General features: G+C 30.3%; 1 protein-coding gene across 2 annotated transcripts in view; it reads left to right on the top strand.

The window, feature by feature from the left end:
* The window catches only part of LOC107447815 (serine/threonine-protein kinase ULK3), a 31,862-nt gene extending 16,188 nt beyond the window's left edge, over positions 1–15,674 (top strand). For both annotated transcript variants that reach the window (XM_043053950.3, XM_071187059.2), the window contains exons 11-15: positions 2,043–2,110; positions 10,462–10,537; positions 10,625–10,665; positions 12,105–12,258; positions 15,552–15,674. In XM_043053950.3, coding sequence (XP_042909884.1) covers positions 2,043–2,110; positions 10,462–10,537; positions 10,625–10,665; positions 12,105–12,258; positions 15,552–15,574 — 362 coding nt within the window. In that variant the 3' untranslated portion in view covers positions 15,575–15,674. The remainder of the gene's footprint in view (positions 1–2,042; positions 2,111–10,461; positions 10,538–10,624; positions 10,666–12,104; positions 12,259–15,551) is intronic.

Below are 15,674 nucleotides of genomic sequence, written 5' to 3'. Positions count from 1 at the left end.
GGTTCATATTCACTCTTTTTTGAAATCCAATATTGTGATTCAAATTTACGTGTTTGTAATATCAAACATCAATTTTTGTATTTATACGTGATTTAAAAGCCATGCAATGCGAATCCTATTCATATAGAATCATGCATTACAATTTGTATTCAATCAATTTAAAATTCAAAATCTCCTTTATATTTTCGCGTTTTTAGAATCCAGTATCGTAATTCATATTCACACGTTTTTAAAATCTCATATTGTGATTCTTGTAAAAAACTAAGTTTTTTCTTAAATTAGTTACTCTTAAGGTGTGATATTCTTCATTGGTAGGTAATCTAGTTATAAATCTTGGTTTAAAAAATTATGTTAAACAAGAAACATGTATGGTATATAAATTGATATTGAGTTATTGGGCATAAAATTTTCAGGACTTTTCACATTGTGTCACAATTACCCCTGATCAGGAAGCAATTATTCTAAATTACTCATTGCTAATCAAGTCTTTTCTTATTAGTTTTATACACGAACTACATGTTTAACGAGTTTTTAAACTTTTTTATTCTTTGAAACATAAAACTAAATTGTTATAGTTGAAATATGTTTATTAAATTGCAAATTATTATGCATACAGCCAATGTTTATAATACAATTATTATGCAATGAAAAGTTATAGTTTATAAGTTTCATATCACTTTAATCCACATTTTATCTTATATTGTTAAAAAAAATTTTGTTTAGCTTGAACGTCAAATAATAATTTACATACATTACCCTCTTATTTTTGTGCTTAAAATCTTTTGTATACATGAGGTCAGACTTTTAAAAATCACATCCTTAAAAATTTGTTTATAAATTATCCTAAATAAGAAAAATGTTTTTAACTTAAATACATAATTTTTTATCCAAAAACAAAAATTATTTGATTTAAATCAATGTTTTTTTTAAAATCAAGTGATTTAATTTAAGTAATCAGACTCAAAAACACAATTTTTCTGAATAAAAGTACCTTTTCTTGGATTTGGTTAAACAAAATTATTGAAAAAAACTTGCAACACATGTTGAAATAGCTATCTTTATAGTTCTTTTCAAGCTAAATCGAATTTCGAAAACTATTTTTTTTTTTAATCTTCCAGAATACTTTGAATAAGTTTTTTTCAAATTTGAAATTCTTATTGAAGTTTTTTTTTTTTTTAAATGTGTAAAATAATTTAATTGAAATGGGAGTAAAATATGAATGACTATAAGTTTCAACATGAAAGAAATGAGAAGAAAAAAATTATTGAAAACTGTTACTATAGATTCTAAGAAAATGTACTTCTTAAGGAAGAAAATAAATAAATAATATTGATTAAAAAAATAGTTATACAGTACAGAACCCGTTATCCGGAAACCAGAAAACCAAAAAACCGGAACGAAATTCAATAAATTTTCCCGCCATTTTTAAAAAAAAAAATTTTTTTTCCTCCTAGGATTTTTCTTTTTTTTTTGAAAGATGTTTACCTTACCATCATTTTGGAAATAATCATTAGTGTACTACTCCATCGTTTTTTCTTCTTTTAAAGATTATTTCCAAAAAAAAATGATTTTTTTAGTTGGGTTTAGCAATAAAAAAAACGGCTTTTTGTAGCGATTCAGAAAACCGGAAAAATCAGTTATCCGGATTAGCGAGGGTCCCGATCGTTCCGGATAATCGGTTCCCTTCTGTACATGCAAAAATTTTTAACTCTTCTAACTGTCAGTAAACAGTTCTCTTGTTGCAAAATAAGTAAAATCGATGTTAGATCAATACAATAATTATTATTTTTTTAAAGTCTATTTATGCTATCACAGGGGGAACAAAAAAAAATTACAAATAATTGTTAAATATTGTTGTAGATTCTGTGAAAATTGGACCATTATGGTGGCAGCAGTAAGATGCTTCAAAGATTTTGAAAGTTCTCAATTTAAATTCTGTTTCATTATATAAAGTTTCTAATTTCAAATTAACATGAAAAACTGTATTCATTTTGGTAAAAATAAACAGTTTTTATAATTACATTTCATTATGTTTTATGTAGGAGATGTCATTCAAGGAAAGCCTCAGTTAGAGAAAGGTTTTTTCTTAGCTGAACAAGCAGATGCACTTGTAAGTCTATAACTTGTTAAGATTCTTTAACTTTAGATGATGAGTGTATAACTACCAAGATCAACAGTCCCCAATTTTTGTTTGGCTATGGAACCCTAAATAATCGACCTTCTTTTGACAATACCCTGATTTTGTAAATAATGTATTTAAAAAATGTATTTTGATCAATGAAAAAATTTTTTATTATGAAAATATTTAATGATAAGAATAAAATTTTCTCATTGAAAATCTTATACTAATTTAACTGTCTATTATGTATCTGCATATACATATTTTAGTGAATATGAAAGACAAAAAAAAAAATATGAAAGTCTTACTTGCAAAATTGATCGAGATAGAAAGCATAAAATTAAGAAATGTATCATAAAATGACCTCCTTGAATGAAACTGAACTTAAGCTATAAATTTATTAACAACCAAATAAATCTATAGCAGTTCAAGTTCAGTTTTAAATAATTGGGTGTGATCAACTAGTAATGGTGAATTGAAAGTCATATCTTAGAGACAGACAAGTTCCAATGAGATATTTTGTGCAATTTTTATGCTATATGGAAATAATATTAATGGCACTTAAAAGTCCCAACTGTACATAAAGGGTTATAAAATGTCAGGATGTTTTAAAAACTATGTCAAGATATTTAGAAATTGTATTATTTGTTTTAATACAAAATTTGTGTGTAAAAGGCTGTAATTTATGACAAAATTTTCACATGGGATACTTTTTTGATTACAGCGTCATTAAAAGTATTAATTTTAAAAAAGAATATGAGTTACTTAAATACAACTGTTATCATTTTAGGGTTCTGTCTAGGTTTTTCTCAGAAAATTTAGATATAATTTGTGAAAAATTAAAAATTATATTAAAAAATCAACACAAAAATTTGGATTTATCGTTTCTTAAGGGATACAAAAATAAAATTTTAAGAAAAAGAATTTTGTGAAACTACCGTTTTTCCTAAAGTTGATTTTGTGAAACTACCGTTTTTCCTAAAGTTAAATTTGTGAAGGTACCGCTAAACGGTAGTAAATTCGGCCTGGACAGACCTCTGCATTTTAAACAGAAAGAGTAGTTCATGTAACGCTAAATGTAAGCTTATTAACTTACTGAGTTGCTCATATCCCACAAGACGAAAATTATTATTTTATATTAGTAAATAACACAGGGTTGCAAAAAACCCACCTGCCCAAATAAACCCGCCCGGGTTTTACTGGGTAAAACCCACCCTAAAGTGGGTTTTTCTAAGATTGATTTCTTTTTTAATCCTCTGTTATATTAAAGAGCTATTCTATTGAAATATTTATGTAGTCTAGCCTAAAAAAAATTAACCTATAGTGAAAAAACTAATTGCGTTGGAGACTGAGAGTCACCTTGCTGACTAGATTTGATTGTATGGCTATTGATTATTCAGTGCCATTTATTCGCTTTCTATGCAAATAAAGAATGTTCCTCAAATATTTTTTAAGATTAAAATATAAGTAAAAAGTAATCCTGTGTTAAAATAAGTTTGAAATGTGTGATGTGTGTGAGTACATTTAACATTTTCTATCGTGATGTCAGAAGAAACTTTTTTCAGACTTTCACATCAATTTATTTGTATTAATTATCTATATGAAGTCAATTTATAAAATTAAACTTAATATTAAAATAAGCTTTTTTAAAATAAGATACTTATCCCTGCCCTCTCTTTTGAAAAAGTCCCCTTGAAAACATGAAAAACCCAGAAAAGCCCAATAGAACCCAAAAAAGCCCAATAAAACCCAGAAAAAGCCACCCGGGTTGGGTTTTTCTACAAAAACCCGGGTTTTTTGCAACCCTGAATAACATCTACACACTGTTTTTGCAAAAATAGTTACAGTAAAAACTAGCCTTTCAAAATATTTTATCTATTTTTAAATACAAAATTTTCCTGAGTCTGATTCTATGAAGTGAAAAAGCGCTGTTCTATGAAATAAAAAGGAATGCAATAATTTATTATAAACTTTTTACTATTATTGGTAACTGTCAGGATCCTGATTCCTCTCCCATGCATTTGATTGACCCCTTGACCTGAGGGTCAGAGGGTGAAGGACACTGCAGGTGTCGTCCCCTACATTGGGGGTGGAGCAAAGGACTGTTTCTTATGGGAAAGAGGATTTTTTAGAGAAGAGATCAGTTTTGAACGCCGTAAGAGTAGGGTTGTAATTGAACGATGATAGATTTAGTATGAAGGGAGCAGTTGCGCTCCAAAAACATTATACTCAACAGCTCATGTATCTATTTGTAACTTTTCTGTAAATAATTCTGTAATCAAGAATTTAATAATAAATAAGCTATAATTGAAATAGTCCTTGGTCATCATTAAGAGGACATAAAAACGAACCAAGAGACAAGAATGTCTCACAAATTGTCGCAGCCTAACAGGATTCTCGCCAGGATGGAAGGAGAACTGCTATGCTAGTGAAAAGAATCATCGCCGATGCCCACTATGAGAAATGCCCAGTAAAGAGTGTTGCCTCATGGAGTCAATCTTGATAGAAGGATGCCTACGGGAATGCCTAGTGAAAAAGATTGCCTGAAGGAAAGGGTGACGGTGGACTGACAACATCAACGGGAGTTGAAGAGACGGTACTATAAAGGGACTATTATCGCCGGAGGCGATAGGCAGCCAGCGCTACCCCCCGTGACCGGTGACCATAGAGTGTGGTTTCAACATCGACTCTCTGCTAAAGAGGACAATTGAAAAGATAATAAAGGGAGGTAAGCTTTATCTCATGCATGAAAAGATAAATTACACGCTCACATTTCTGGGTAGAAGTTTAACAAAAAGGGTAGTTAGTTAAGGGGATAAGTTTATTTTGTTTTGGTTTAAAGTCAACCTGATGTGTTATTTTATCTGAGCTTAAGGGATTGGCCAGTTAGCTATAGTATTGTTCGTATGATTAATGAGTATGATTATTATTGATAAATATAATAAGTAATGATTTGATGTTTTTTTTTAAAAGTAACCTAGTGGTTGGTTTGTTAAGAGTGTATTTTTTTTATTGCTTTATTAAGAGTATGTATGAAAGAAGAAGAGTATTGATTTAATAACATGTAAAAAAGTGTAGGATTATTTAAAGATTGTGTTTTTATATGTCAATAGCGATCTGAGTAAACAAGATTCTTGGCTGATTATTATTTAGTAGTGATTATTATTTATAATGCATTCTGTTAAAATAATTTTGGACCGGAAAAAAGGTCAAGGAAGGGGTTTGCTTTTGTTTAAATGATGAAATGGTTAATTATTACGACGGTAGAATGTACGAAATTTAAGAGTTTTAATTTTGGGGAAAGTAAAAGTGTATATTTTAGGTGTAACAAAAGAGTACGAAATTGTATTATTTTGCAATGAAAGTTGAAAAGAGTAATTTGTATTTCTTTGCATTAAGAAGTAATGTTTGAATATTGCATGTTTTGAATATTGCATGATACAAATTGTATTGTATATGTTTGGTTTACATATGAGGCGTTAAATTTCATAATAGAATGTCGGTGTATGAGTAGGGGGGAAAGTGTTGCTAAGTTTATTTTTTTTAATTTTATTTTTAAATAGCATTGTTTTTTTTTTTGGTGGTTAGGGAATTAAATTAATACTGTCAGTATGAGTTTTCTTCTAACAGCAAAAAAGGAAGATGTGATAGTTCTAGCTGAGGAGCTGGGGCTAACGGTTCCCGAAAACGTCAAGCTTGTTGAGTTAAAAGCATTGATCACCGGGAGTTCGGATTACGATGAGCAATTTACTAAAGATGTTTTAAGTGTGATTGAAGAGGATAGATTAGAAAAAGAGGAACGGGAGCGAGAGGATCGGGAATGGGAACGAGAGGAACGGAAACGGGAACAGGAGCATGCGGTTAGAATGCAGGAATTACAAAAATTGATAGACGATAGGGAACGGGAGAAACAAAAATTAAAAGAAGATAGGGAACGTGAGCAACAAAAGTTAAAAGAAGATAGGGAACGCGAGGATAAAATAAAGAGGCAAAAAGAGCAGGAACGAGAATTAAGAGAAGGTAGAAAACGGGAGTTACATAGAAGGATACGTGAACTGGAATGGTTAAAACGAGAACGGGAATATGATCATGAGTGGATAAGATGTACTATACTAGGGATTGAGATGTTAACAAAAATTTTAATGGAGGACCAGGATGAGGAAAGTAAAACCCAGGATTGTAAACCCTTAGTCAATTTAAATGGATCGGTTGGATGTTTAGGCACCGTGGAATCAGCGGAGAGGCCGGAGTCCCGAAGGTTTGGTTTTGGAATTGAAGGAAAGGAGGTGAATGTGAAGGGTGGGGTGAGACGATTTCCTGAATGGAATGGTCCGAATGTTAATAGAAAGGGTAAGTTTCCGCGTGAATCGCTGAGGAAAAATAGTACTAGCTCAGGAAAATGGTCCCCGAAATGTTATAACTGTGGAGAGGTAGGACACTTAAAGAGGGGGTGTCCGAAAATTAATAGATTTAGGTTAGATCTGAAGAAAGATCAGGCTAAGCAAGATTCCGTAGAACGCGTTAGTCACGAAAAGAGGGGGAAGAAAGACGAATCGGATTTGCGTAGAATCGAGGTGGTTGAGGAGAAGTCTTGTTTCTCAAAAATAATATACAATGTTCCTAAATTAAGCGTATCAAGGCAATCTTTAGATCCTGAAGAAAATTTTGAGATAGGGAGATGGATCTTTGTAAATTCAGAGATAGGCCCTGCTGTAGAGGAAAAGCTCAGTCATGTTCCTAGTAACTGTGGGATAGGGGAAGGAATTGTAAACCCTAGTGAAAAAATCCCGGTAGTGGTCAAAAGTGAAAACGAGACGACGGTGATAAGGTCAAGGGAGTTTAAAATATTAGAGGAGCAGGATTTTGAAAATGCAGGAGATGAACGGTGGGGAAAAGAGTGGGAGAAAAAGATGATCTGTTCTGAGGGAAAAGAACAAGAAGGGAACAAGGGGATTGAGACTAAGGACACTGACCTTGCTTGCGAGAATTCGGACGGGAGAGGAGTGCGAATCACTCCGGGGGGTCTCGAGGTGTTGGAGATAGAGTCAAACGGGGGAGGGGACGAAGATCCACCATGTATTTTAATGAATCCGGAGTGTGGTGAGAAAGTAGGGGGTGGAGATAAGGAATCACCCTTTTCTCATAGCCAAAGACTTAAAAAGGAGCAGGTGCAGGGCTCGGAATTTGAAGGAGTGTTAGAGGAAGTGAGGGAGGATTTTAAAGGCAAAGAAGTTTGTGGTCAGCGAGGGGTTGAAGTGAAGGTTAAAAGTCCAATTAACGCGTTGAAGAGGATGGATTTGTCCTGTGAGAAAAGAAAGGGAGATAGCGACGGCGCGATGGAATCTAAACTTCTGTGGTTTGAGGGGAGAGAAAAATTGTTTAAGTATCCTAAGAAGGAGTTGTACACAGCTGCGAATTCAAACACTCCCGATATCAGAATTAAACCCCGTAAGGTGCAGATGAAAATAAGGATTTGGTTTCAGAAAGGGGGGTCGGAAAGAAAAAGTAAAGCAAAAGAGTTAGCTACTCACTTAAGAGGAAGTGGTATAGAAAGCGATATGTTCCAGGGGATTAGGTCAATGAACTTGAAGCAGTGGAGTTTTGGGCAGTTTGGGCGGTTAATTTTGTATGCTAATTATTATTATTTGTTAGGCAGGAATTTTGGGCATGATTTTAAGGATTTTATATTGATGGAATTTTATAAATGGATTTTGGCATGGATATTTTATTTTTGGCCTGATAAAAGTGATTTTAATGTTTTGATTGTAAAAATATTAGGTTCTTTTATGCTATGTTTTGATTTTGTATTTATTAGTTTGTTAAGTGTCCTAAGTGTAATTGTATGTTTAATAAGGTATAATGCGGCCAATCTTTTTTGCGCACGGGAATGTGTGCGTGTTATTGTTTTTTGGTGCAGGGATGGGCTTGCATTGTTTTTAGGTTTCACTTGTACGACCAGGAAAGAAGGTCGAACTAGATGAAACCGGGGGGGAGGTGTCAGGATCCTGATTCCTCTCCCACGCATTTGATTGACCCCTTGACCTGAGGGTCAGAGGGTGAAGGACACTGCAGGTGTCGTCCCCTACATTGGGGGTGGAGCAAAGGACTGTTTCTTATGGGAAAGAGGATTTTTTAGAGAAGAGATCAGTTTTGAACGCCGTAAGAGTAGGGTTGTAATTGAACGATGATAGATTTAGTATGAAGGGAGCAGTTGCGCTCCAAAAACATTATACTCAACAGCTCATGTATCTATTTGTAACTTTTCTGTAAATAATTCTGTAATCAAGAATTTAATAATAAATAAGCTATAATTAAAATAGTCCTTGGTCATCATTAAGAGGACATAAAAACGAACCAAGAGACAAAAATGTCTCACAGTAACTATTTTTTAAACTGAATTTTTTAATAACTCTTAAACCATCTTTCTTCTTTTATTTTTTTAAATTTGGATTTAAATACTTTTAATTTTAATCACCTACCTTTTGATCAGTATTCAGTTTTTGGTTCTCTCTCTCAAGACCATTATTTTATAAGCTAACCACCTTTGAGTGGATTTTCATAGTAACGAGGAAAAAAAAGAAATTAAGTTGGGTTATTATGCCAAATATAATTCTCAACACTCATCATGAAAAAAATTATTATAAATTTATTTAGAAAAAAAAACTGTTGATATTAATAATTAGAAACCTTTCGTTTAAAACATTTCTCAAAATATGGTGAAAGTTACAATTGCAGGGTTGCCACAGGCTACTAAAATGCTACTATTTTCGGCCTTAGGTGACTTTTTTTGCACGAAAAGGTTAAAAAAAGCAACTATTTTCAGGAATAGGCAACTATTGGAGACTTTTTTACTCTTAGCGAAGTTATTTTTATACTTATACTTATTTTTCGTAGACCTACTGTTACTTTGCGATTGCTGCACAATTGCTGTTACCTTAAACTTTCGTTCTGAACTCAATAGATCAATGAAAAGAAAATATAAATTAAAAAAGTTTCTTCATTGGTCTTTTTCAATTATTATTTTTCATTTTAAGCGATACAATTTAATAGGGGTATTTTGTACTTAATTTTGTTATAAAAAGTTAGTTTTTTTTCAAATTTATTTAATGTAGGTAAGTATAATAATTTGATTATTTTTAAACCAATAAATGTTCAGTTGTTTTTATTTATAAAAAAATTAAAATAAAGCTTATCTTTATTTAATTTGCTTTTATTTTTGAGAAACTGAAAACACAAAGTTTTAAAAAAATTTGGCTATTAGTTAAAAAACAAAAAATTTTTAAAAAATTAAATAAAGAGTTTAGTAATGTTTGGACACGTTTTAATAATGTAACATTAGTACTTGAAGTATTTTTTTTTTAATTTTATTAAAATTCTTTCAATACTTGTTTGTTTTATAATTTGTTAGATAGTCAGTGTCATTTTTAAAGAAATAAATCTTTAGTCAATTTTATTTTCAAAAACGAAAATAATAATAAATAAGTAAAAATATTTTTGCATTTATTCAGTACAGAATTTGACCATTAGTTAATACTACTTTATATTATTTTAAATAATTGAATAAAAGAGGGTCTAATGATGTTTCAAAAGTCTGGTTTTTTTTCCAACAAATAATTTTAAAAAAATGTTTTTTTTTTCTAAAGTGAACATTTCTTTGGTTTGTTTTCTACTTTCGTTTTTTTTCTTTTAATTTTAATACACGTATATAAAATATTTTGTTACTGTATTATTATTTTTAAACCAATAAATCTTAAATCATTTTTAATTTAAGAAAAATGAAATAAATCTTGAGTTTGCTTTTACTTTGACTTCTTTATTATTTTAATTAAAAATATTTAGCAATGATATTGATATTATAGTAGAATATGTTTAGAATTAATATTTTCTTTTGAAATAGATTTATTCCTTTTTATTTATTTTTGATTGATTTCCCATAGGTAATTTCTGAACATATGCTAAATCGCAATGTTTAACGGATAATGTATCACGATTTAAAATTTCTGACATCAATCAGTCCTTATCATAGTATTTGACAATTAAGCTACAATTTTAATTATTTGGCTACTGTTTTTTCTCCTGTTCAGGCAACTATTTTTATAGTTTTAGGCAACTATTTTCATGCTTGAGACTACTAAAAGCAACTATTTTTGTTCATTTTTTACTGTGGCAACCCTGAATTGTAATTTTATTTCTAAAATGATGAAAAGTTTTAAGAAACAAGCATGAAGCAACATAATTTTCAGATTATGAAATGTTTACAATTCTATATTCATTAAAAAATAATAAAATGATCTTGCATAGCATTCAAATTCCTGAAATTATGAAGTTTTCTTTCTTTATAGGCTGTTGATGGTTGTTATGAAGATGCAGGTCACCTTTATAAAAATGCATTAGAAATTTTAGTGACAGCCGTTGCTGGTAACTAAACTATTTTTATTTCTTCTACATTTTCATTTACTTGAATTTTTTTTCATGCTGGGTTTTTTCATGTTACTTTTTTTTTAGAAGAGACAACTGGCCCCAAAAAGGATCTATTGTATGCTGAGGTAAAAATTTTTTCATAATGAAATTTATACTATAATTAACAAATAAAGTGAAGGAATCTGTTGTGACATTTTAAAAACACTCAAATTTTAATTGTGATGTTACTTTAGAAAATGGAATAAATCCATTTGGAAAGGCTCTTAAAGATTCCAATGCTCTTAAGAATTAGTGCTTGAATGAATTTAAAAATATTGGCAAAGGTTAATCAATTTTTTTAACACTTCAATTTGATGAAACATCAAAATCCAACAATGATTATTAAAATCGTAATAAACAAATGACTTTTTAACTGCAAGTGGACTTAACCCACTTTCAAAAATAATCACTCAATTTAGTCTTTGTACTGAAGCAAACAGCTTCCATTTTAAAACTGATTTTTTAATTCATTTGCATCCAATTCTCTTTTATTTTGCAAAGTGAGCCCACATACATACTGAAGTGATTTTCTTAAAATTCCCAAGCAAAAAAAAAACTTAATATTTTCTCACTAATTTCTTCAATTCATGCTTGCTGTAAAATGTAGCTAGATTTTAGATAAGCTAATTTTTTACTGAAATGAATGAAAAAACTTGATTCTTTAATTTGTAAAATCATTTTAATAAGCATATGAAAGTTAAGAAAATTCGAATTTTCGAGAACAATTTGTTTGATTTATGTCACTACAAATTATGCATTTTTTGCTTTGATATAAAATTTTATAAAAAATGAAATTTATAAATTGTGAATAAGAGACAAATGACTATAGGTTTTTGTAGTCTATACTATTTATGACAGTGGAGAGGACTGATAAGTTGTGCTCAATTCTTGGATTAATCCAATAGCTTCCATTAAAGACTATAGTTACATCACAATAAATATGTATTAACACTAGATTTCCCAAGGAAGTCATTTTGACTCCTTTTTTGTTTCAATTAAAAAAACAATGATGCATAAAATGACACAATTTATTAGAATTCTGTGACTTTTTGTACAACATATATATTTTTTTTTATTGTTCATATTTACTAATAACTTTTTATTTAACTGTAAATAATATGGTTGGTTGATGTCATGTCATGGACAGAAAATAATTTTAAATGTGATCAAAAGTCCTATATACAACATCTGCAATTTGTAGGAAATTTTCTTCATATAAGTCCGCCAACGGATTGCCACTTATTTGCTGCAATTGTGCCAGAATAGCGGGACAGTTTGTAAATAATATAAAAAATTTATTTTAAACAAATTTGTTTACACTTCAGTTATTCTTTCATGATCCAGTCATTTTGACTGCTTTTAGGCAATATAGGTGTATACTAAGTTTCAGTCTTTCTAGTGTTTAGTAACAAGTTAAAAATAAAAAGATGGACACATTTTGTTTCTTGAACCCTTAATTGCACTTAATAATTTGAAAGAGTAAATTTCAATAAACGAATATTTGCATACATGTTTGTATGTTTAGGTTAATAAATGGATGAAGAAAGCTGAAGATCTGAAATCATTCCAAAATGTCTTGAAAAGACAGAGGAAACTAATGAGGTTAAATAGTGTCTCAGATACAGTTATTTTCACAAAGGGTACTGACAGTGTAGGCATTAGGACTTTAGATGGCAATGGTGAGTGCTTTGATTATTAATTTATTTTTTTTTTAAATTTTTGATTGATTATTCAATTTTTTTAAAAAAATTTCCAAGTTACTTGCACATGAAGATAAAAGTAATTGAAAAATGAATGGAAATTAAAATAATCAAATATAAATTTTAAAAACCACATTTTTAAAAATAGACTAAAAATTAGGATATAATTTTATTTTGCTAGACCAAGACCTTAAATGAAAAACTTAGGCTATGTGGACTTTCAAAAGATATGGAAGGAAATTTTAATGGTGATAGAAGTTTGTTACCAGGAGTCTGTCCAGGTTTTTCTGAGAATCAACACAAAAATATGGTTAAAACATGGATTTATCATTTCTTACGAGACACAAAAATAAAATTTTAAGAAAAAGAATTTTGTGAAACTACCGTTTTTCCTAAAGTTGAATATGTGAAGGTACCGCTAAACAGTAGTAAATTTACTTGGAGAGACCCCTGGTTACAAATGTGATGCTCCTTATGTTTTTCATACAAATGGGGGCAAAAAGGAAATTCATTTTTAATCTTTTTGAAAACCTAGTTGTTAAAATATTTATTTTATTATTTCCTTTTTGTTTTAAGCTATGTTAGTTAAGTTGGATGGTGATCGAAATTTAGATTGGTGATAAATTTTACTTTAACATGCTCTCACCATTTAGAATGAATTTTAACTTGTATTGGTGCTAGGCACACTGCACTAGTTAAAATTTTGGTAGTTTGAATTCTGTTTGGCAATATAAACTTTGATAGTAGTTGCCAGAAAATAATTGAAACTTGTGTTGTTTTTCACGACAGAATTTCATTAAAACTTTGAGCTCTTTAGCTATTTGGAAAGTGGTCAAAATTTAAATTGAGATATTTTCTTTTTATGATAGTCATGAAACAATTAAACACATTCCGCTAGCCAAAGGAAGTCATGGAGGCTAAGGGCTCACAATTTCGTGGCCAAATAGCATTATTGTAGCAATGTGTTTAGCATTGTTTTCAAGTTTCCTTTACTTCTCAGACAAGCTGATAACTATCAACCTGAAGTTGGGTAAGCTTTGAGCTGACACTGAAGATCAAACCCCTCCCTTTAACAATGACAGCTCAATGCTACTGAGCCATCAAGGTTCCATGAAATATTTAATGCTTATAATGTCATTAGACACAGAGTTCCATTGGAGAGTTTCGTACTCTAGCTAGTTGAAAAGTGGGCACAAATTTGATTTTAAGATTCCACACTCACAGAGATCAAAAGAATTTTTTAAAAAAATGTAGTAAAAAGAGTGAAATACTAGGAAAGTGAAAGGTGGAATTATTATTTAATTGTAGATTTTGTACGTATTGAAAATAATTTATGAAATGGCAGAACTAACAGCAGAACAATTTTCATTCTTGTGTACTTAAATCAATTTAATCAAATGATACTTAATGCAGTTTGGGAGATTCTTAAGTGTTAAGCAAAACAGATTTGTTTTCTGGAAATTCCATGTTAATGCATTATATTTTTATGTGCAGTAAATTTTATGTAGACTGTGTGTTACGCATTTTTCATTAGTTTTGTTCCACTGATCTGTAGGTCCATTGTACTGTTATGCAAAAACATGCATGCTTGCCTATGACAGCTAGATTCTTTTAGTAAAAATTGCACTGTTGTGAATTACTTGTTATGACTTAACACTCTAATGTTTATAGCAGTGCATTCTGTAATCTGAAACCTTACTTATAAAATAGATAATATAGATAAAATATTTCGACTTTCAGGCAATCTATTTTATTAGTCAAATGAATGTTTCAAAAGGCCCTAAGCATTAATGTAATCTTTGTAATTGAAGTAGATCCAAGTACAATAATACAAAATACTGTATTTAACAGAGACAGACGATTGTTTCATTGTTGCAATGAGTATTATCATCAGTGTTTCAAAGCAAAGTATGCAGGGGTAATAAAGTAAAGGTCAGGGATAATACATTCACTGAGTTAGGCTAAAAAAGAACTGCGAAATTATTGCTCAGTAAGAGATGCGAGAAAGGGGGAAGGTAGAGTGAGACCAAATAGGAACATTAAATAAAAGAAATTTCAAAACAAATGGTTATTTTTGAAAAACAAGGAAACTCATGAATTAATTCATTTAGCAATTTTTAGAATGTGAAATGATGCTCCTGGGCATTGGAGAAATTTAGTATTGTGGTGGTTCAAATCTGCATTTAGATTAGAATTCTACCTAAAACGCCTTGATGCAATAGTTACCCCAAGTGCAGAATGTCCCCCCCCCCAACAAATTCTGCCTTCTGAGGTTTGTAAGCCGTTTCAAGTACCTGGGGGAACTTGAACAACTTACATGAGCTTTGCAAATTAGTTTCAGCAGGAATAACATCTATCTCGAAAGCTTCACGCTTCTTCTTTCCTCAACTGGCAGCATTTTATGTTGTGACTAAGCAGCTGCTCAATTATTTATGCACAAGTTGTGCTTGTTTTGATAATAAAATGATTTTAGGTTTATGCAATTTACCTGAACTTTTTAAATAATTTATCTTTTAGGAGTCCTTGTGATTTGCAAAAATATAGTTGCATGATAGAACTGCATTCTATAGTGCTTCAACAATGATAATGCACTTATATGCCAAATTTGTTCACATCCTTGATGTTTCTTAAGTCAATATTTTATTTTGCCAGTATAAGAAAGCCCACATTCACAAATATCCATAACTAAGATCTTTATTTATCATATTTTCCAAGAACCAACCCCTAACTTGTTGCTCAAATTTTTAGGTTTGAAAACAGGTGGGACATTCATCAAGCATCTTGTCAATAAAGTTTTATTGTTGTTGCCCAAATTAAATACACTGTTAAACTTTGATCCAAGAAAAAAAATGTTGAAAATTTAGATATTTAACTTTTTTCCAGCACTGATATCTCTCTTTTGAATTTTCTTCATCAAAAATCATTCAACACCAGTTCATTTAAGGTCTAGAGATTTTTTCGAAATTAATTTACACAGAATGCCTTCCTTAGTAAAATATTATTCTTTAATTACTATTACCAGTTGTAACCATCTAAATTTTTCACTTTACCTTCTTTTTGAACTGAAATTTTTTTTTACTGATTTCAACGCCTAATATATTTTCATACAAAGCATTAGGAGGAAAATAAAACACGAGAGACATTTTTCGGCATAGTTGTATTGAGGTTATAATGCTAAAACTTGTAAATACCTACAGAGGAGTAGAACAAAATTACAAATATTAAAAAAAAACCTGTATTAGGCTAATATTTATGTTTTTATGCATTTTCAGAATCATCATGTACTATCCAGTGAACATCAAAAACAAGCACAACTATTTATTTTTAAAATTGTATTTATTTTTTAAATTGTATATATGTAATTGTAAATAAAATAAAGCCTTATGTTCACTAAA

The sequence above is a fragment of the Parasteatoda tepidariorum genome, chromosome 9 (genome assembly GCF_982258835.1).
Source record: "Parasteatoda tepidariorum strain Cologne lab strain chromosome 9, Ptep-v5.0, whole genome shotgun sequence".
NCBI lineage: Eukaryota > Metazoa > Arthropoda > Arachnida > Araneae > Theridiidae > Parasteatoda > Parasteatoda tepidariorum.
The sequence above is the reverse complement of the archived record's forward strand: the minus strand, read 5'-3'. Positions and strand labels throughout refer to the sequence as shown.